The following is a 22595-nucleotide window of genomic DNA, read 5'->3' on the forward strand; positions in this document are numbered from 1 at the left end:
ATAGTTAGTCAGGTTGGAAAACTACACAATTCCATCGAGTTTAACCAATAGAGAGAAGAGAAAAAAAAGATAAAGAAAAACCTAAAACAACGCCATGCCCATAGTTACTGTTCTGTCGACGCTATACGTTACCCAGCGGCCTGTGTATAGCTAAACCCTCCTATTCTGCAATAAGCCAGACTGCATGAAATCTTGAAGCTTAATTAACAAAACAGGGTGGATGAAACTGGTAAAAGTAGAACATGAAACATGCAATTGGCATTTGAAAATACAAATAAAGTAACAGCTTACAAATATAAAGGGAAACAAGTCTGTAGCTACCAGCGATGCTGCTGTATGGGGAAACAGGATGTTTACTCCAAATGTGCTCAGGATGGCACTAGATTCTCCTTTCCTTGGTTCTAAGATGGAATCTTATTCCCAGAGTGCACTTAGTTCCTTCTTCTTGGGCTAGAGGTTGCTGGGAACCTACCATAGAAAAAGTGTCTGCTCTGTTGTAAATAGACTTATTCTCTACAGCACCGTCTTGTGGCTGAATTTGAGATGGCTGGTAGGTAAGGCAATAATATCCTGTCTGTGTGGACAGAACAGTTAACCACAGTTGATACAGAGGAAGGCAAAAAAAACCTATAAAGCATGGTTCAATGTGCTCCAACAGTGGGAAAAATTCCTTCCTGATCCATAAGACAATCGGATATTCCGTGGATCAACAATCTCTGGTGCTTAATATACCTATAAGAACTCAATATCCAGTAATATTCTGTGCATTTAGGAATACATCCAGATTTTTTTTTTTTTTATTAAACAGTTAACTGAGCTAGAACTAGCTCCTGGGGGAGTCTGTTCCACATTTTCACAGCTCTAACTGTGAAGAATCCTTTCCGTATGCAAAGGTTAAACCTCTTTTCCTCCAGATGCAAAGAGTGCCCCTTTGTCCTTTGCAGTGACCTTTAAAGTGAATCATTTGGAACCAAGCTCACTATATGGACCATTTATGTATTTATACATAAATACCCTCTTAATCACCACATTACAACTGATAATGAAATCTGCCAGCACAGTACATACGGGGTTCTTAAAGGAGAACTATGGGGTCAGTGTTTTTCCCCATAGTTCTCCTTAGGGTAACGGGAGGACACAAACTAGCGTCCTCCCGTTACCCTAAGCTCAGTATACCGCGAGCTCCTGCTCGCGGTATACTGAGACGCCACAGCCGGAGCGGATCCCGACGTAGATGACGGGATCCGCCCAGCTGCGTGAGTGACAGCTGGCTCTGCCTATCTAGAGGCAGAGCCAGCTGTACCCGCCCCCTCCCCCGTCCGTTCCGCCAGTCAGCGCTGGCAGATCGGAGCGGGGAGAGGGGAATCCAACCTGGTATGTGTTCGCTCACCTCCCGATCTACTGAGCCGACCTGTGACAGTCTCATTGTCACAGGTCGGCTAGAACTATGAGGTGAGTGGAAATCACTCATCTCATAGTTCTCCTTTTAACACCACAGGGGGAAGCTACATAAGATTTTTAAGCAAGTAAAAAATACTTAAAATATTAGCAGAAACTTTAAAATATGTTTTAGCATTTATCCCAATGGCTGCAAAAGTGGAAAAACACTTTAAAATGTATTCAAACCCAAAGACAAAAATTGTATATATTGCTGCTACCACAGGTATGAAGATTGATTGTCTTGATTTTAACCTGATTTACATTACTGTTCTAGCCTTGTATATCAATTTTTGTTGCTTTTACTTACAAATGTGTAGAAAAGAACTACAGGCTTGTCATATGTAAACAAGTAACTATTTATTTAATTAAATATAAGCAGAAACTTTTGAGAAAGCTGGTCGGATGACCAGTAAAACATCTTCAAGAAAAATACAGCATGTCCAGTTGCCTTGACTTATTTTTTAAAGATATACTATGACCTGGATGAATGAGAACCTTCACAGACTTATTTATTTAATTAGCATGATAGGCTTACCATACGTCTTACAATCTGTCCATACAATCTTTGTCTAATCAATTTTAGATTTACCAAATCTATGCATTATGAAAACCTACCTAATCTAACCAATCAATTTGTATTCAATCAGGCAGGTCCTTGCACTGCTTAGTTGTTGGTAGGTCTAATGGAGATTATACGATCACATTGTAACGTTTGTGTTGAGCTATAAACATATCTCTGTACTATCTTTTATGTCAAAGCTTTTTTGTTTGCTTTTTTTATCATTGAAATGTATGATGCAAATGTATCCAGATTTAGAAATCTAAAAATAAAGTTGAAAAAACAACCCTGAACATGATTTGGATACATGGGCATCATATTAGGTATATAGATCTGCACTGTTATGTTATAGTAAAACTAACCTATGCCTGTAGAACTACACCATCCTATCTTTTACAGCCAAGGAAGGTTCCATCCTAGCCTCTATTTGGATGGCAGTTGCCATGGTGCTTGACACGTGATCGGCTATGACACCAGCCATTTGATGGCTTGAAAGTTCAGTTGAGAGCTCAAATAAGCACACTAGCAACCTTGAAATTTATTACCAGAGGGATGTCTTGAAAGCAGCTGTTTTGGGAGACCATTAAAAGGGTTTGTCTAGTTCTGCTTTAAGTACCAAGTCTTTGTAGATCAGCAGTGTATGATTTCGTAGGCAGACCTCCAGAAACCTACCAGTGTCAAATTGAAAGTAATTTACCAGAAAAAGCAAACGTTCTGTAGACAAACCTTTGGTACATGTATTAGTAACCTTTTCTTATAGAAATAAATTGAAAAAGTGCCCTAAAATAGTCTTTTAAGATCAGGTTGCATGATCTGGCAGTGCTTCTTCCTTTTTCAAAAGATGCAGCTTAACCTCTTGCCGTCCGCCCGTTAAGAAAAAACGGACGGACGGCTGAATGGCCTTTAAACAAAAGATTGCAAGCAGGAATGCATTTTATTACAGAAGAGACATACCATGTCTCTTCTGCAATAAAGGCGTTTTACCTTTCTTCTCACAATCTTCTTAACACTGTACACGTAGCTGCGAATATGCAGCTCAGTGTGCAATTCCAGCATCTGCTGGGTACCTGGAAGAATTGGCTCCCGTTTGCATGCGCAGGAGTTATGTTATCCAGTGCTAGCCAATCAAGACAGCTGAAGACCCCATGCTTTGAGGAAGAAGGGAGATGTCAATGCTGGATGGGGAGTTTGTGGATGTTGAGTGAATGCAAATATTTGCAGGCTTTAGTTCCACTTTAAAGTGAATCTGTGCCCAGACTACAGTATGCACTCTAAAGTATTCGCCTCTGTAGTTAAGGCATTGTGTATAAAATAATTATTTGAAACTGACAACAGAGGCATTAAAATATCAGCTGTTTTCTGTGACAGCATTATTTTGGCAGCCTGCTAATGTAAACAACCAGCAGGTGTTTCTAAGTTTAGAAATTTGTTGTGATCTTTGAGAATGAGCCACTTTACAGTGCATGTAGCTATAGAGGTCAGTGGGGACTTGCTTTAAAGGAGAACTCTGAGGTGAGTGATTTCCACTCATCCTCATAGTTAGAGCCGACCTGTGACAAAGAAGGTGTCACAGGTCAGCTCTATTGATCACGAGGTTAGCGAACACATACCGTCGCTCGCTTACTTTCCGATAATCTCCCTGCAGAGAGCAGTGACTGAATCCCCCGCAGGGATTCCCCTCCTCCCCTCTCCGATCCTTCAACGCTGAGTGGAGGAACGGATAGGGGAGGGGGCGTAGGCAGAGCCAGCTGTCACTCACGCAGCTGGGTGTATCTTGACAGTATTGTCGGGATCCGCCCCAGCTGCGGCGCTCCCAGTATATCGCGGGCAGTAGTCCGCTATGTACTGAGCTTTGGGTCACGGGAGGAGGTTAGTATATGTCCTCCCGTGACCCTAAAGAGAACTATGGGGAAAAACACTTACCTCATTGTTCTCTTTTAAAGCTCTTGCATGCATGCATACATGCATACATACAAATTCTTTTAAATATTATTAAGGATGCACTGATACTAGTATTGATATCGGTACCAATCCCGGAATTTCCATTTGGAGGGACATTTCCTTGGACCTGCAGTGCCGCGAGGGAACATGGAGCCGGCTTGCCAGCCAATCAGGAAGCTGGGCGGGGGGTAAAGTCTAGCTGGCCAGCTTTCCTGATTTGGCTGGAACTTGGCTTCCTAGCCAATCAGCATCGAGCCGGCCAAACAGCATGGAGCTGGCTTCCAGCCAATCAGCATCGATCCAGCCAAACAGAATGGAGCCAGCTTCCCGGGCAATCAAGAAGCCAGGCAACGGGTAAACCTAAGGTCTCGTAAATCATCAATGTCTATACACAGTGTATAGACATGAGGACACTGAGAAAGATTACATTGCGGGCAGGAACGCCATGACAGCTGGTCGGCTCAGAGCTTCGGGTGAGAATATCTTTGTTATTTTAGCACCTGGACACAATCGAGCACATAGTGGGCTACCCCCACACTGCAAGGGTTAATGCAACAAAAAACCTGGAGTTCTTCTTTAATAATTTCCCTCCGCCCTCCTGAGTGTTGCCAACTTAGTGAAGATCGCAGGATCTGGGCTGAAGGTAAGTATTTGCTCTATGTGGTCCTGACCAGATTAGCCTTTCTCCTGAAAATGTCAAAAATCTCCTAAGAATACTGTGCAAGGATGCTGTGACCCCACTCATTTCTATGTGGAAAGCTTTACTCTAAGGGGTTGGGATTTCTGCAGACACTGTAGTTATATGATATAGGCACAGGGAAATTTGCTTTGCAGAACTCTCAGTAGTCTTGGCAAAGATACTATGCTGGCAGCTTCTTTGGGCAGAAGGAGAGGTGGGGAGGTGCTAATATCACTGGAGGGTTCTATCTCAACTGCACATTTTGAGCTTTTATCATTTTTGCTGGCTAGAGTAATACGGTAAATGTCAAGGCACATGGATTTCTTGTATGGATTAGTACAGAAAAAAGGTTTGCCTCCATTTCCACTTTGAAGCTCAATATACATGTTTCTTGCTCATGATAGAGACAGTAATTTTGTGTGCTGAACCCTTATTTCAGAGAATGTAACCTGTGAAATTGCTAGAACTAGTGACATCACAATGTCATATCACTAGTTCAAATTGTCAGTTTGGGAATGAATGCAGAATGCCTTCCTCTACGATGCGTGGATGATAATTATACCTTTGGTTAGAAAAAGAGCAAATTGCTTTCCACTGTAGACATTCTGCTATTTTCCCACTACCATGTTCCCATCTCAGGCATTTAACACATGTTATAATAATTTACATTAATATGTTAATGAGTTGTGGGGTTATGTAAAGGGATATCAAAATTGCTCTGAAATCAAACAGTTAAAAATGTAGACTTTGGTTCTATGAATTTATCAATACACTTAAACTAAATGTCTAATTTTACATCAAAGTAATTGGAAACGTTTGTCTCATGGTAGGCTGTGTATATGGAACATGAAGCAAAAGACCTCACAAATTATAAATTTTCAGAATTTAAAGCAGAACGCCTGGCAAAAATGTTGAGTGCTTGTTTTATTCTAGGTGCTAGAATAAAAGTTATACTCACCTGAACTGTGGAGTCAGCTACCTGCTGCTCCAGTACCTGAAGCCTTGTTATGTCCTTCGGCTTCCTCACATTCCATACGCTGTGTATAGAACGTGATGACTCGAGGCTCCAGGAACCGGTCTAAGAGCAAGCCAGCTCGGTGGAGTATAAATTGTATTTATTACGCACCTAGACAAAAATTAGCACATAACCCTTGCAGTGGGGGGCTAGCCCCACTGCAAGGGTTAAGAACATTTTTGCCTAGAGCTTATTTATCCGCCTCCCGGCCGGCCGTTATGTAGAGCCAGCCGCTCGGGAGCTTCCTCAATATAACAGGCCGTCAAAAGAACGGTTATTAGCCCTCACTCACGCGTGCCGCTGGAAACTGCCTGGATTTAAAACAGGCAGCGATGCCTGTTTACATACAAGCGATCTGCATGCGCAGGAGTTAAATAATTTTAATTATAGAGCTGGCGGATCGCTTGCATGACGTGCCAGTGTGTGCGGCCCCCCTTCCCGATGCTCCCGAGCTCCGTTGTGCCCAGCGCGAGCCCAGGACCAGCATGGGGGCTCTGTGACAGGGAATCAGAGGGAGATTGGTATGCAATTTAATTTTTACTATATTTAGGAAAAATTACTGAATTTTTTTTTTACATTGTTATAATACATTTACTATTACCCAATTGTTTAGTAAAATATAAAAGATGGGTTCACGTCGGGTAAATAGACGCCAAACATGTCAAGCCTTAAAATTGTGCGCACCCGCAAAATCACAAAAAAACTACCTTACCCAAAATTGACCATAGGCGACGCTTTCAAAGCTTTTACTGCTCATCAGATTAGTGTTATCAGTGATTGATGGCGCTAAAATTATTGCTCTCACTGCGACTTTGCGGCGATATGTAACATGTGCGGCGTACTGGGCGCAACTGTCATTTTCGCACGTATGTGGCTACGGGAACGGGTCCAAAGGGTATCTGTAAATGGCACCTTTTCAGACTGTGATGAGCGGTGTGCCTCAGGGTTCTGTGCTGGGTCCCATATTGTTCAACTTATTTATTAATGACATCGGGGAGGGTGTTAACAGTGATATCTCCGTGTTTGTGGATGACACCAAAAGTGGGAGGGTAATAGAAACAGACTTAGACATTATAACATTACAGGAGGACCTGGATAAAATAGGGGAGTGGGCAACTACATGGCAGATGAGGTTTAATGTCGACACCCAATGCATGTTTGCATGCGTGTATGTATGGGTGGAAAATGTAAAAAAAATTCTTCTTTTGATTTTTCTCAAAATAAATGATACTTGAAAAAATGTATATAATGTGAAAGAGATTAAATTAAAGGAGAACTATTAGAGGAGAGACTATTGTTGGACTTTGAATAGAATGCTATTGCTCTATTTTGTTCATGAGGTCTATACAAATTGTCATGTTTTTTATACTATAGCACCTATATATACTGACATACGGACATCTTGCACACTGTACCAACACTGACATATGGACATCTCAGACACTTTAACACTGACACACTGATGTGAACTGTGACACTGACATCTCACACCCTGTACTAGCACTGACATGTCACTCACTGTACCAGCACTCACGCACTGACTTCTCACAAGCTGTGCCAGCACTAACACACTGACATCTCACACCTTGTACCAGCGCTGACACACTGACATCTACACTCTGTACCAGCACTGACACACTGACATCTACATCCTGTACCAGCACTGACACACTGACATCTACACCCTGTACCAGCACTGACACCTACACCCTGTGCCAGCCCTGACATCTCACACCAGCACTAACACAATGACAATCGTTGACACCTCAGTGATCAGTACTGATCACTACAATGTTTGTACATAATTAAGGATATAGTATTCAGATGCTGTGTCCCCAATTATGAATGAACTACACAACTTCCTGTTCATTCATGATTGTGGACACAGTATTTGTTTACTGTCTCGTCGATTTATTAATGAACAAGAAGCCTCTATACTGAGTGCCTCCTGTTCATTGAGTGCTGAGGCTGCAGAAAAAAAGGACTCTGTGTCCTCAGTCTCTTTATTTCAAAAGGGAAATATCAGGGTAGACTCATGATATTTCCCCAAAACCCCTGACAGTAAAGTTAAAAAAAATAAATGTGGAAAAAAAAATAATTGAAAAATAATTTTTAAAAATACTAAAGAGAATTATTTTAAAAAAAAACATAAAAAAGGTGGGAAAAAAGTCATTTTCGGTTTTGGTCTGACAAATTCTGGTGCGTTCCAGTGCCATTCATTTCTTTGGCACCCGAAACTCACCTCCTGCCCACAGTACGATCGCTACACCTGAACGCATGGTACCGCAATGTCGTGCAATCCAGTGTGGTGCAATTGAAAAGAATGGTGCATGCTAAATTTGAAATTGCTCCAGAAAAAGTAATTGCCCTTGTACACGACAATGGTGCTAAAATTGCGGCTGCTGCAAGCATCCTAAAGGAGAAGCATGGGTGGACCAGTATCCGCTGCCCTGACACACCTTGCAGCAGAACTGCTCTGTTAAGGTGGCCATACACTTTACAACCCTCGCAAGACTTCTGTCTTGCGAGGGTTGTAAAGTAATTTTAAATAGTACGATCTGCCCATCTTGGACAGGCAGATCATACTTGCGATCATCGTCATTCTGATGACTGCAAACGGGCAGCGTGCGCACAGAGGCCCGTTTGGAAGTTGTTGAACAAGCAGGCCACTAACTCGCCGAGAATCATACGATTCCCGGCGGGTTTTCCAGCCTGCTTGTTTGACGGAAGACGTGCGACCGTAGAACCGGCCGCACGCCCTCCATACACTTTGCGATTATCTTACGATCGCGGGATTTCCCGCGATTATCGTACGATAATTGTGCAGTGTATGGGCACCTTTAGAGTAACCAGGGATTGAATGAACTGTTGGGGCTGCAAGGTGTGTTTTTGAACATGTTTAACAAAAGTGAGCTGGCCAGCAGCATGTTAAAAGAAAAACAATACAGATAGGAACAGCGGAGCACAAACTTGTAGAGCATGTAAGCACATATTACATTAAGTACATATTACATGGTTAACAGACTCTTTGGGCAAAGGTGGCTTATAACTGCAACCCTGTCAGATCCAGCCATAACACACAGGGCTAAACACTACCTGGACTTTATTTATTACAGGTATTTATATAGCGCAGACAATTTACTCAGCGCTTTACATAGTTGCACGTTCACATCAGTCCCTGCCCTCAAGGAGCTTACAATCTAAGGACTTGAAACCGGACCAGTGGAGACTTCTCAAATACAGGGTGCCACTGTATTATGAGTGGTCAAGAATACCCCATAATCTCTTCAGTGCCTGCATTGGTGAAGGGGCTGTTGAGATCCAATAAGACTTCTGTTTTTGAATACTCTTCATTGAAGTGTTTCCAAGTAACAGCAACAGAAAAGCTTCAACGCCAATGGAAGGGGAGTCTGTTTGAACAGGTCCCAAACACAGTGGTCCTTTCCTCTGCCATGTATCTGAGATTTATAAGGCTGAAGCTTTTAACAGCAGAACAAATGATTATTATACAGGCAAAAGTGAAGACAGAAGTGCTTGCAATTGGAAGAGAAATGCTGCAGACTCAAGCTGCCGCCTCAACTGCAACTACAGTTGCTAAATCTTCGTTATCTGTTGCTCTTATTGACACACTCCTAAAGTCTCGAGGCAACAGGAGGACAACATCAATAGTCAAGTGAGAAAATGAAGTGCAGGCTTTCTTTGTGGAGAGGCCACTTGCCAAGGAGGAAAACCCTTTGAGTTGGTGGAGGAGTAACAAAGATCAATATCCCACCTTAGCCAAATTGGCAAAATCTTAAGGTGCCCATACACAGTAGGATTCTCGTACGAGAATCGCGGGAAATCCTGCGATCATACGAGAATCGTACAGTGTATGGAAGGCGTGCGACCGTTTCTACTGTACGGTCGCACGTCTTCTGTCGAACAAGCAGGCTTGAAACCCCGCCGAGAATCGTACGATTCTCGGCGGGTTAGTGGCCTGCTTGTTCGACAACTGCCGAACGGGCCAGTGTGCCCGTTTGCAGTGATCGAAAGCCCGCCCCTCACTGCGGTCATCGGCTTTCGATGATCGCAAGTACGATCTGCCCGTCCAAGATGGGCAGATCGTACGAGCTTTCAATGAGCTTACGACCATCGCAAGACAAAGGTCTTGCGATGGTCGTAAGGTGTATGGGCACCTTTACATGTGCATCCCAGCCACCTCAACACCATCTGAGTGCTTCTTCTCTGCTGCATGCAACATAGCCAGTTGCATAATATTAATGTAAAGTTTTATTCTGAAGTAAACTTTGTTGCAGTCCATTTGTGTATTTAATTTTTTAATCTTCGCAACAATAAATGGCCTACTAATCGATTATGAAAATAATCATTAGTTGCAGCCCTAATTTTCTTTGCTGTCCACTATATTCTTAGAATCCTTTGCCAACACCAACGTTCAAAGGCATCAATATTTTTTTCCTACTTTGCTTCTTCATTGTCTGGTTTTTACATCAGTAGAGAGTGACAGATAATACCATAGCCTACCTAGACAATGCAGTTCTGATCTTTGTACCTATAGACTCATCAGTTTACATCAATGCTTTTGAAGATATTTCCTGATTGCGTGTACTCTGTTTATAAAATTTGCATTTTGCCTAAAGTCTTGTGCAGTATTTGAACATACCACTTAATTCAGATGTCCTTATTTTTGTTACAGACTGGTGTGCCCTGGCTTGGGTCTGCTGCATTACATTGAACCTGTACCTGAATGTAGTAAAGGAGATGAGGACAGATCGATATGGGCTGTAAGTATAATGGTTCTAATGGTTTATCACCGTGAAAGCAATGATAACTATGCTTATTAGTGTCACAATAAATATAGAAGCATACTTAATCTATCCAGTTTAGAGTGTATATTAATAGTTGTTTACTGACGCTGGCAAAAAAACCCTCCCCCCAGTAGTAGAATAGAGTGCTCCCTCTGCAAGTTTCCTGTTGGGGGAACAGTAGTTCTTCCGTTTCAGAGATTTGCCAGTTTAAGTGTAAAGTTCGATCCATTCCTCAGACTTTTCCGTGTATTAAACAGCATCCCTGTTGTGAGCTGCAAGATGATTGTTTCTTTCACTGCTGGTTTTCATTTGCTTTATGGGCTAAATCTGACTAAGAATAAATAGATTTTATATTGAGAGCAACAGGATGAATGGTCTTATTCAACAGACAGTACAATGGAAAGTGATGCTGAACGTATGAGATGCTTACATTATTACAGTATGTCAACTAGACATGTGCACTGCCAAAAAATTCGTTTAGTTTCGTTTCGTTTTAAATTCGGATTTGTGTTATTTCGTTTTTCAGGATTCGGGTGTGAAAGTCAATTCGGATTCGGAATTCGGATTCGGACGAAATTCGGTAGCGGTAGTTCGAACGTTCGTTTCGTTTTCGGTTCTTATTCGTTTCCTATTCGTTTCTTATTCGTTTCGTTCGTTTGCAGCAAAAGTGACATTTGAGGGGGAAAAAATATTTTTCTCCTTCTCTAATGTCACTTTGCTCCAACGAACGAAACGAATAAGAAACGAATAAGAACAGAAAACGAAACGAACGTTCGTACGAACGCTGCCGAATTTCGGAAATGGAAATTCGGATTCGTTTGCATTCGTTATGTCTGTAATTCGGAATTCGGATACATCCGAATGTCCGAATTTCCGAAAATTCGTCCGAATTTCGATTCGGAACGAATCGCACATGTCTAATGTCAACCCTTACATAGTATGTTAATCACTGGATATAGATCACTTGCTATTATTGTGCTATGTTTGGGACATGCAAAAATTAAAGCAGAACTCCAGCTTTAATATTGTTATACACAGACATGGCCCAGAATATTGGCACCCCTGCATTTCTGTCAGATAATGCACCACTTTGCGCAGAAAATTGTTGTAATTACAAATGTTTAGGCATTCTCTTTATTTATTTTGTGTGTATTGGTATAACACAAAAAAGTGGAGAAAAAAAAAGTCAAATCTGACACATTCCATGCAAAACTCCAAAAATGGACTGGACAAATAATTGGCACCTTCTCCAAATTGCAAGAAATAATTGCATTTGAAGTTTGTGATGCTCCTGTAATTTGTAATTAAACTCACCTGTATCATGTAACAGGTGCTGACAATATAGAAATCAGACAGGCAACCTGTTAGAATTTTGAAAAATTGACTCAACCTTTCTGTTGTGTGTCACTGTGTGCCACACGGAGCATGGAGAAGAGAAAGCGCAGCAAAGAATTGTCTGAGGATTTGAGAACAAAAATTGTGAAAAATCATGGACCATCTCAAGGCTACAAGTCCATCTCCAGAGATCTGAATGTTCCTGTGTCCACCGTGCGCAACATTGTCAAGAAGTATACAGCCCATGGCACTGTATCTAATCTCCCTGGACGTGGACGAAAGAAAACAATTGTTAAAAAATTGCAACGAAGAATTGTTCGAATGGTAGATAAAGCCTTCGCTCAATTTCCAGACAAATTCAAGCTGACCTTCAGGCACAGGATACAACTGTGTCAGCTCACACTATACGCCGCCATCTGAATGAAAAGGGACGCTATGGTAGGAGACCCAGGCAGACCTCACTGCTGACATAAAAACATAGAAAAGCCAGATTGGAGTTTGCCTAAACTTACCTGAGGAAGGCAAAATCCTTTTGGGAGCATGTGCTGTGGACAGACGAAACAAAACAACAGGTTTTTCAGAAACATATATGAGGCCTTTAAAGAAAAAAAATACAGTCAAACATGGTGGAGGTTAACTGAGGTTTTGGGGTTGCTTTGCTGCTTCAGACACTGGATGTCTTGACTGTGTGCATGGCATTATGAAGTCTGAAGACTACCAAAGAATTCTGGGGTGCATTGTAGAGCCCAGTGTCAGAAAGTTGGGTCCCCGTCAGAGGTCATGGGTCTTACAGCACGACAGTGACCCAAAGTACATGTTAAGAAGCACCCAGAAATGGTTTTAGACAAAGGCTGGAGTGTACTGGACTGGCCAGCAATGAGTCCAGATCTGAATTCCATAGAGCAGGGATGGCCAAACTGCGGCCCCCCAGCTGTATTGGAACTACGAATCCCATGAGGCTTTGCAAGATTCTCACAGCCACAGACATGACCCCTGGAGAGAGATGCTTCATGGGATTTGTAGTTTCACCACAGCTGGAGGGCCGGAGTTTGGCCATCCCTGCCATAGAGCACCTGTGGAGAGATCTCAAAATAACAGTTGGGAAAAAGAACCCTTCCAATCTGAGAGACCTGGAGCAGTTGGTGAAAGAAGAGTTGTCCAAAATTGGACAAATGTAGAGAGGTGTAAGAAACTCATTGATGAATAAAGGAAGCAATTGATTTCAGTTATTTTTTCCAAGGGTTGTGCTGCCAAATATTAATTGAGGGTGCCAATAATTTTGTCCAGTCCATTTTTGGCGTTTTGCATGCAATGTGTCAGATTTGGCTTTTTTTCTCTAGTTTTTTGTGTCATAAGAATACAAATAAAAGAAATAAACATGAGAATGCCTAAATATTTGTAGTTGTAATTCTCTGATTTACTGCACAGATCTGGAAGAAATACACAAAGCACACCAAGATTCTAGTAAGAATACACATGTCTCTTGTGTTTACAAAATATTTGTTTATACCAGTGCCCAGCTTTAAAAATATATATATTTACTTTCTGACCTGCGAAAGGACTTGTCATTTTCTAAGCTATTCTTCTGATACATACACCTCTGCTTGTCAGTATTAGGAAAGAGCAAAATTGAGAGATTTTATTTCCCTAAACTGCAAAAAAAAAAACACGAGATTTCAGTGCCATTTTGGAGAATTGCATTGGAGTCAATAGAGAAGGTGAAATTAAAATCAAAACAACCATAGAAATCATAAATCATCTTTCAACAGCCATATAACACATGTATCATGATAAATGCATAGCACCATATTTGACATCTGCTCACGCTCTGCCTGTCCAGGATTTTAAACTGCTGGTCATTTACCAGCCAAGGAGCATAGGAATTTCCCATGCTCCCCGGCTCCAACTAGTGGCTATATTGTGCTGTGAATCTCATTTGCATAACTGTTCGCTATGGGAATGGTTTACAAATCACCCCCTCAGTTTGTCACCTGCCTGACTGTGCAGGATGTAAATTCTAGCCTCAGAGTACACATATATGTGTATTTAGCTATCTGCCTAGAATTGTGGTTTAATGTGTCAATGCTGTAAAAATGGGAGAAAACTAGATGCAGGTTACACACTTGTTCATATATTAGACCTGGCTCTTATTCACACTAGCAAGCTTTGTATGCTGTTTGTATGCTTTAACGCCAGTCCAAAATGATCTCATTATTGTTAAATTATTTGTTAATATGTGCATGTGAAAATTATACAAAACCTGCATAAATGCACCTTAGTCTGTTTTTTGTGCTTTTGAATGTACAGTTATGACAATTTCTTGTCTGTGAATTTTTGACCTGAAGTATCCTCAGAAAAAAACAAACACAGCTCAGTTATCTTAAATGTTTACGGTGTATTAAAATGCACGTGCGGGACATTCAGGGGTTTGTAATTGTGTCAGTATTGAGCCAACCTATAAAACAACCAAGGATAATAAAAAGCAGAATCAAAATTAAGTTCATCACTTCTGGTGGGTTCAGTCTACCACCAAATAGATACTGTATATTTCACAGACTCTGCTGGAGAGATCTCTACGACTAAGCCCACACCCAGCAGCCTGGTCTTGCCAGAAGACTTTCTTGCTTACAACACAAATATCGAGACTCCATGACTGGGAGGCTGTAAAAACACCAAGTAATATATTTCTATGGGATAGTTTTACCACTGAGGTCTCATTTGAAATGTTAATGGTTGATTCAAAATGCTATGATTTATCAACTACATTGGATACTGGTTGCCTAGATATAACTGTGGTCCTTATAAGCCTTTAACTGGCACAAATAACAAAAGCCTTCAAAGAGGGTGTGCATCCAGTCATGAATACAATCATACCCACCAGAGGAAGGATTTTGGGTACTTCTTCACTTGGTCTGAACCAACCTCATAGTGATGTAGCTTTTTAGGACATCTCCCCGCATCACTAGTACGAATGATAAATAGACTGTGTGTACAAGCATAAGGTTGTCTACGACCATCTGAGGCACTGAAAGTAAAGATCATCTGCCCATGTTCTTTGAACAGGGTCTGTTCAAAAAACAGCACACTGAAACTCATCTGCATTGCACTCGTCCACTGCTCCATTATTTTGCCAGATCCATTGAGAAATACATAGTGGTTCTGGGGGAGCATGTGACCTTCTCCCAGTATTCAGTGCTCTGGCCTGGGGGGCCATTCACCAGACCCAAACACTGTCGCATGAAGATGGTGGTCATTATCTCTGACACCATCCAACAAGGAGCTTGCACAGGGCTAGGACTTCCGGCTCTGAGAGATGGATGAAGTAGCAAGGGGTGCAGCTAAAGTTAGAATCAGCAGGTGGGAAGGTTGTTTTTTCAATAGAATATGTCGCTCTGTCCTGAATAGGTAAATTGACAGTCTCTTTTAGTGCTAAGAACAAGAGGCATCCTAAAACGTGTCCTTTTAGCCAGATAATGAATACACAATGAACAACTAACAACTGTTCATGAAACACTGAAGGTGCATTAACATGAATTAATATTACGTCCAATCTGTTCTGTTCAAGGCCTGCTCATATGCAGGACAGAACTGATCAGAACATTTAGTATTCCTGATAACTAAAGACAACTTTAATCTAAAAAAGTCTAAACTAATGGATAAAGTTGTTTTTTTTAACAATCCATAGTTTCACCACTGAGCTCAATGTAATGTCAACTAAAGCTCATATCTATTTTTTTTTTAAGTTTTGGATAGAGTATGGAATGGTTAAAACCCTCTTTCATGATCATGCCTATAGAGAGGGGTATGAGTCGCAGAATGACCATTGTCTAAAATTCCTGGGGGGGGGGGGATTAGCAATCAGAGAAGATGTTCTAATATGTCTTAATGTTGCTTACCTCTAGCTGGGAGGTGAGGACCCACAGACGAGAGATCATACATGTTACAATCCAGTGGTACAATATAGGTTTACCTAAACAATCAATTTAATTTGTATCTAATCAAGCACAGCCTTACATTGTTGGTAGATCTAAAGAAAATTATATACTGAGATTGTGAAAGTGGGTGAAGAGGGAAGAGTGTTGAAACCCTAGTTGAAGGACATCACTGCTTCTCTTGAATAGGCATGAGCTCAGGTTTGGATTGAACCCTGACTGATCCTGAGCTTTTCAGAACCCTGAAAGAAGCTCCTTACGTTGCCGTAAAGGCCTGGTTCACACCTAGATGGCAACATTTTTTGCGCGTTTTCTCATGCGGGTTCAGCGTGCGGTTATTTGCATGTTTGGCACATTTTTGCTTGCGTGAAGATGCGCATTTTGACTGGCGGCTTAAGAAACATTGTGGTCAATGGACAAACGCGCAAAAACGTATATAAGAATGTGTAACATGCTTCTGCCGCACGTTTCCTGGTGTTTCTATTAAAGTCTATGGAGGAAAAACGAGCTTGAAACTGCCAGGAGAAGCTCATGTACTTTTTTTTTTGCACTTGGAATTTTCCTGCTGGGGTTTTGCTGCTCAGGTTTGAACAGGGGCCATTGAAAATTGTGGGATTTCTTGTGTTGGGCGTTTAAAAGTGCTTTTCGTACTACTCAACAACGCCTAGGTGTGAACCAGGCCTAACAGCTGCAGCTGCACTTTTGGTCAGTGACGTTGACCTAATATGGCCATGTAACCATATAAGGACAATTATGTCAGCCCAGACATCCCGCCCCTTTAAGTGCAGCAGCAGGGCAAGAAATTCCCCAATCTGCAGCTAATTGGGCGGGTGACCCCCAATGTCCCTTCTGGTTTGGAAGGAGTTTAGGTTTAGAGGTCATCCCTACTCTTGAGAGCTTTGAAGATGAATTGCTCCACAGTGGATGTAATTACAGAAGTCAGTGATGGCTTAATTTAAAGCGTATTTACTGCTCATTAAGAATATGTAAATATTCAATTGTTAGAAGTCTGGGCACAGCTTTACCTCAAGATGAGGTTTGACTGATATATATTATCTAGTATAATAGCCTCCGGTGCTTAGATCACATACAGTTTTTGGATCATGTTTAGCTAACAAGAGAAACTTGCTGGTTAGTTGATTTTTTTTAATTACATGGAAGATATTGTGATAACAGTAACCTACCACTGCCTATTTCTTCAAATAAATGTTTTTCCTGTTAATCCTTAGTTTCACTACTGTGACTGTAGCATAGAATGCATCACTGTCTCCTTACAGCACAGACAAGCAACTAATCTGCGCTACAGCAATTAGACTTCTAAAGACCTCAGGGAAACAGCACTTCTACAGCCTTGTGACCAAGAGCAAGATAATGAGGAGTGGCAAGAAGTGTCACTTTGGATTGTGTCCTTCTAGACAAGAAGCTTTTCAGTAATGTCATTTATATGTCATGCACAATTGAAGCAGTTAATAGAGTGAATCTCCAAGGGGGAAACAAGTTGTAACACTGTTAATTACGGCATTATTTATTTGTAGAAATGTGCGCCACTCAATCACAGGAAGGAGGGGCAGCAAAAAGCACTCAGGAAATTGCTTTTTTTCCATAAAATGAATTTACCTGCTGCAGAACATTCTGGTAGTATAACTGGGAGAAAAGGGGCATAGGGCCCATTGTCTAATCTGTTGCTCTCTACTCCCCCACTCCCCACACTTGTGTAGAGTGTTGCAGATATCTTTAGTATAAAACAACGCTATTTAATGTATTCATTTGTGCATGAGTAAAATAATTCAATGCAAATGTTTTAAGTACCCAAGGCTGGGTTTATACCAGCTTCTTGTAATTAACTGTTAGTACAACGCAAACTGGGAAAAGGATGCCAGAGCTGTGAGCCAATCAGGTTCCACTGCATGCACATTTGCTGACAACGGAAATACTAACAGGAGAAGGGAGACAAGTGATGAATTCATCTAAAACGTTTAGTGCTGGCTGCAAAGGAGGCAGGAGCAGCGAGGGGGAGCTGACAAGGTAAGTATCAGCAGTTTGGGGGTCCTTTGCAAATAGTGTCACTGAATGGGAAAGGTGACAGTGTATCTTTAAATACTCCATTCTGCTGCACAAAATTGTGACTGCTTTTTAAGCAATTTGTATATGTTAGAGGCAGTAACGTTCCGGAGTTCACTCGAGCTTGCTCAAAGCTGTGACTGACATGCCTCTTCCCGGATCATTCAGTTGCGGCAGAGGGATTCCCCGCCCCTTAGCTACAAATCGCAAAAGAGCGGGGAATTCCTGTGCTGCAGCTAATTGAGTTGAGAGGGAGAGGGGGGGTCAGTCACAGTTTTGCTCTGGCGATCTGACAGGCTGGGTTTGCACCAAACCCCCGCACATCACTAGTGAGCAGTCTTGTGTTTTAGGTGTGTTCTGTCAACAAATTAAATTTGTTTATGTTGAAATTTTGTCACGTGATGACTGATGAAGGGACCCTAAGTGGCCCCCAAATGTTGCTGTTTGACCAGATGTGTCCACGTCAATAAATCGTATTTGGACATTTGACCTTCGGAGTGCTGGTGATACATTACTTCATATTGTGATCCAGTGGCGTCATCCGCAATCACATCAGCACTCATCTAGAAGAGGTTTGCAGGTAAGGAGTGCGGTGGGAACTCCCTCGATTTTGCAGGGTTGGTTATGTGATCTGCTCTAAACACGCAGACATTTATAACACAGCGCCTCTTTAAGGCAAATATTTTTTGGCTGTTATTGCTAGTGGAACATCAGACATCACGATCTGACAGTCAGGACTATCAGAATTCTTGCTAATAAAACCAGGTTGGACTGGCAGAGTTCTTGCTGCTGAGTCACTATCCTAAATAACAGAAGCAGATTAATTTGATGTGTGCTGCTGAATATGCTGAAAGCTAGCAGATTGACAGCAACTGTTTTGAAAGTTTATAGAACACTAACAGTTGTCATTGTTTGACACGTGCTTGTGAAAGTAAGGATTTACATTTCAGATGCGATGCATCTTGCATGCATTTTTCTTAATTATATTTTTATTTGTATTTAGGATTACCGAACAGTGCAGGAAACAAGAGACAGCAGTGACATTGATTCATTGTACATTACATTTGCATGGTCTATCACAACAGTTTTTTCCCCTTATGTAAAGAAATTGCATTAAAGGGGTTCTAAATCCTCCGTTTTTTTGCCTGTATCTACTGCTAGCAAGCAGTAGATATAGGCAAAAAGTTAGAAAAAAAAAAACCCGCTTTAACAGAGGTTTAAACTTACCCCGTTATCGCTGCGCGCTCCCGCGCCGAGAATCAGGAACTGCTCATGCAGCCGCAAAGGATCTTGGGGCGGGCGCATGCGCAGTTCGGATTCTCAGCCAGAAGACGAGCATAGACGCAAGGTAAGTCTATGGGCGCGTGCACCCGCATGCAGACACCGCTGGATTAAGATGCAGCAGAGAGAATCTTTTTTAATGATCCACATGAAAATACTGTTAGACCCATGCCAGACTGGCGAATCAACCGAATGCAACTGTCACTCTCCCTAATGCTTGCCACTGTCTCGCTGGCCAATATGCAGTATCTCAATTGCTAGTGAGAGAGCAGCTGAGGAATGACACCTTGTTTGGACAGCAAGGGAGCAATACAAGTTGATTTTAAAGCGGGGTGACGTTGATGCATGGTAAAACACATTGGGGGGAATTTATCAAAGCAATTTTGACAGTTTTAGCCTCTTAGATCATTCTTTTTTTATGTGCAGATCTGTTAAGCCTCTCTTAACAGAGCTTTCACTATTTTTTCGATTGCACATGTTTTTCTTGTGTTTAGCGAAAGTTCGCAACTGCTTACATATGCAGCTATCTGAAAATGGAGCATCATCTAAACAATCGCAACTTAAGAAGTCCCCATGACCACTTCTTCAAGAAGCGACAGTTAAGCTTTTTGCCTGGAGTTGCGAGTCCTCCTTCCTGGAGTTTATTTCATCTCATTTATGAACAACATTACACTAGAAACATAAATCTGGCACTAATATATCCCATGCGACCATATGGGAGTTCAAACACTCGCAATTGCTATGAGAAATTCCCACCATTGTGCGGTTGTTGTCCTGGGGTGCCATTCAGAATTTCAATGCAACTTTCCAAATAGAGCTATGTTGCAGCGCACCGCAATGCACAGTAACACACCACCTTTAAAAATAGTGCATTCACCTTTTTGGTAAAATTAATGGGCTGCCTTAGTGGAATGCACTTTAATTCGCATTATAATTCACATTAACATGTGTGCTTTATATGCACAACAAAGATGTAGATTGGCCCTTAGTGATTCTGAATCATGATGAGTGGTCACCAGTAACACAATTGCTAGTATGAGATGGTCATTGGATATTGCTACTGTTGTGGGTGAACAAATTGAGCCATTGTTTTTATGTGATTAGTACCTATTCATACCAGTAAAAAAAATGTATTGACAAGTGCTGACGTTACTCTGTATTAAATACATATGGCAGCCAAAATCCTCAGCGCTCTCATTCTGTGGTCAGTACCTGCTATATTCACTTTTCACCAATGTGGCTTACTCATTACTCTGAGTAAGCCCCATTGGTGAAACGCGTGAAAGGGTTCTGCTGGTTCTGGGGAGCCTGTCTGTGATTTATACACAAGTTTGGATTATATTAAAGATTGGACTTGCTTGCTCACACCTGTGGAGTGCAGCTATTCTTTGGACTTCATACTTAAATTACATGCATAAATAAATAAATGCTATTTTAGTAAATATTTTTGAGTAATAAGTATGTAAAGACAATTTTTTAAGTGCTTTTTTTTTCTTAGTTTTGGATAGAGTGTTGAATAGTTAGACTTTGTCTCACTCTTATTTTTTATTTGTTATTCCCTTTGTGTCTGTTTGGGAAAATCACCCCACTATTTGTCCTTTCGACTGTTCCTGAGATAGAAAGTAATGGGGAAATCCTTATTTTTACAGTTATCACCGGAACAAAAGATGAGGATAAATCCTTCATTGGGGACACCTGTTCCAGTGAGAATGGTCCAAGAGATTTCTCTCTCATTTCCTGTTGCACCCCTGGGACAGGAACAGGAAGTAAAGGGAGCTCTCCCTAAAAGAATACCACTTTAGCTGTTTCTGGTTTAAAATAAAGTGTGTGTGTGTGTGTGTGTGTGTGTATGTGTATATATATATTTATATATATTTATATATATATATGTATTGTAACAAGGACACTCCAATCTGTCTCTCTTGCCGCACTGCTGCTCCGGTCTCAATCTTTAGGCCACTGTCTGGTTCCTCCAGACAACGGCAATAACATGCCAACCCTCTCAATATGGTTCACAAACCCGCAGCTCCCTGCTGCACTGGCCTCCACACTGACTCCAGGGTGGAGCTCTCCTGACTCACAGGTGGGGCCCTGAACACATCCCAGCACACTCTTCATGAAGGATGTACACAGGTGCACAATCAGGTGCTGGTCACTACCAAAGCATGGACCCAGGAATGGAGATTTCATCCCACCCAGAGCTCTAAGAAATCTCCTGGCTCCAGGATCCCAACTATGATCCAGAAAACCCAGAAAGAACTGAAAAGGCAGTTCTCTCCTGGTACCAGTAATGTCTTCCTGGAGCCACTCAGCCCCTCTGGCTGAGAACCCTGGGTGACTTTGAGGCCACCTAACACCGTGGTATTGCCTCACAATGCCACATATCCCCCCCCTTTGTTCCGATCCAGAGGAGCGGACACACGTGCCTAAACAGTCCTTCTGGATATGTTCCATCTTTTTCCGTCTATGCTTCCAGCAGCGACAGTCCCTTACTTTAAACAAAGTCACTCCAGTCTTTCCCTCTACAAAGCTACCCGTTACCTCTATGCTACGAGACCACAATGCCTCCACACTGACCACCTCTGTACAGTTATCAAATACTTTGTCCACGATGGTCTCCCTAAAGGTCAAGGTCACCCCGGATACATATATACACACACAATATTTACTAACCACATACAGTTATTAAGATAGTGGTCTTTTTGATCTATTGATCTAATCTATTGTTGACCAATGCGATATCAGTCCCTCTCATTATAGGGTACATATTTTCCCTTGGATAGAAAGTTTCCCTTGGAACAGAAGTTTCACCATAACGTGACAAGTAGGGTGGACTGTTGCTTTCACTAATTGAGACTTGAATGCCTCGCAGCCCAGATGTGCTCCAGGCCCTCCATATATCCCATCTGTGGTAGCATAGTCCTAGGTAGGGTGCTTAGAATCCAGCTCTCGCTCCCTGCAGGGGCAAAAGGAATAGAAGTGTCTGGTGTGTTTTGTAATATTAATGAGAGAGCAGGGTCAAATAACATTTTCTTCACCAGTCATTAGTTCTGGCTTAGGGAAGTAGACGGGATAGGTCCTGACATATGCTATTATCCTGTGTGGAAATCATGCAGCTCTAGATTGGCGGAACACAATAACAGACAAATAACCTCATCTGACTGCCGGCTCCATTCAACAGAAGAACAATGAACAATGTGCTGTGAAATCCGGCTTAACACTTACTGCTGGCTTGCTGATGTCCCTGTTATTATTTTCCTAGCCTGTTATTTCAGTGCCCTGCCAAATGGTAACCTGTAATATGCACGTTTTATTTTAATTCTGTTAATTCAGCTTTTCATAGCTTTGAGTTGTCATTGGCTTATAGTGCATTAGTATAACTGTTCCCTTAGCCAGACATTGTAAGTTCCCCCGTTGCAGGGTTTTTATTCCATGTCATTGTCATGCAGCCAGATTTTCTGTATTTACTATGCAGATACCCCATATAGAAAAACTGGACGGAAAACATATCTTTAACGTCTATTTTTCTATATATAAAATATATTTT

At 41.7% G+C, this 22595-nt stretch overlaps 1 protein-coding gene across 1 annotated transcript in view; it reads left to right on the top strand.

Moving 5' to 3' along the window:
* The window catches only part of LOC108784649 (G-protein coupled receptor 1-like), a 401418-nt gene that overhangs the window by 149706 nt on the left and 229117 nt on the right, over window positions 1-22595 (top strand). Inside the window, exon 6 of the mRNA XM_018553518.1 lies at window positions 10328-10415. Coding sequence (XP_018409020.1) covers window positions 10328-10415 — 88 coding nt within the window. The remainder of the gene's footprint in view (window positions 1-10327; window positions 10416-22595) is intronic.

Source organism: Nanorana parkeri, unplaced genomic scaffold (genome assembly GCF_000935625.1).
Source record: "Nanorana parkeri isolate BGI_ZX_2015 unplaced genomic scaffold, ASM93562v1 scaffold122, whole genome shotgun sequence".
NCBI lineage: Eukaryota > Metazoa > Chordata > Amphibia > Anura > Dicroglossidae > Nanorana > Nanorana parkeri.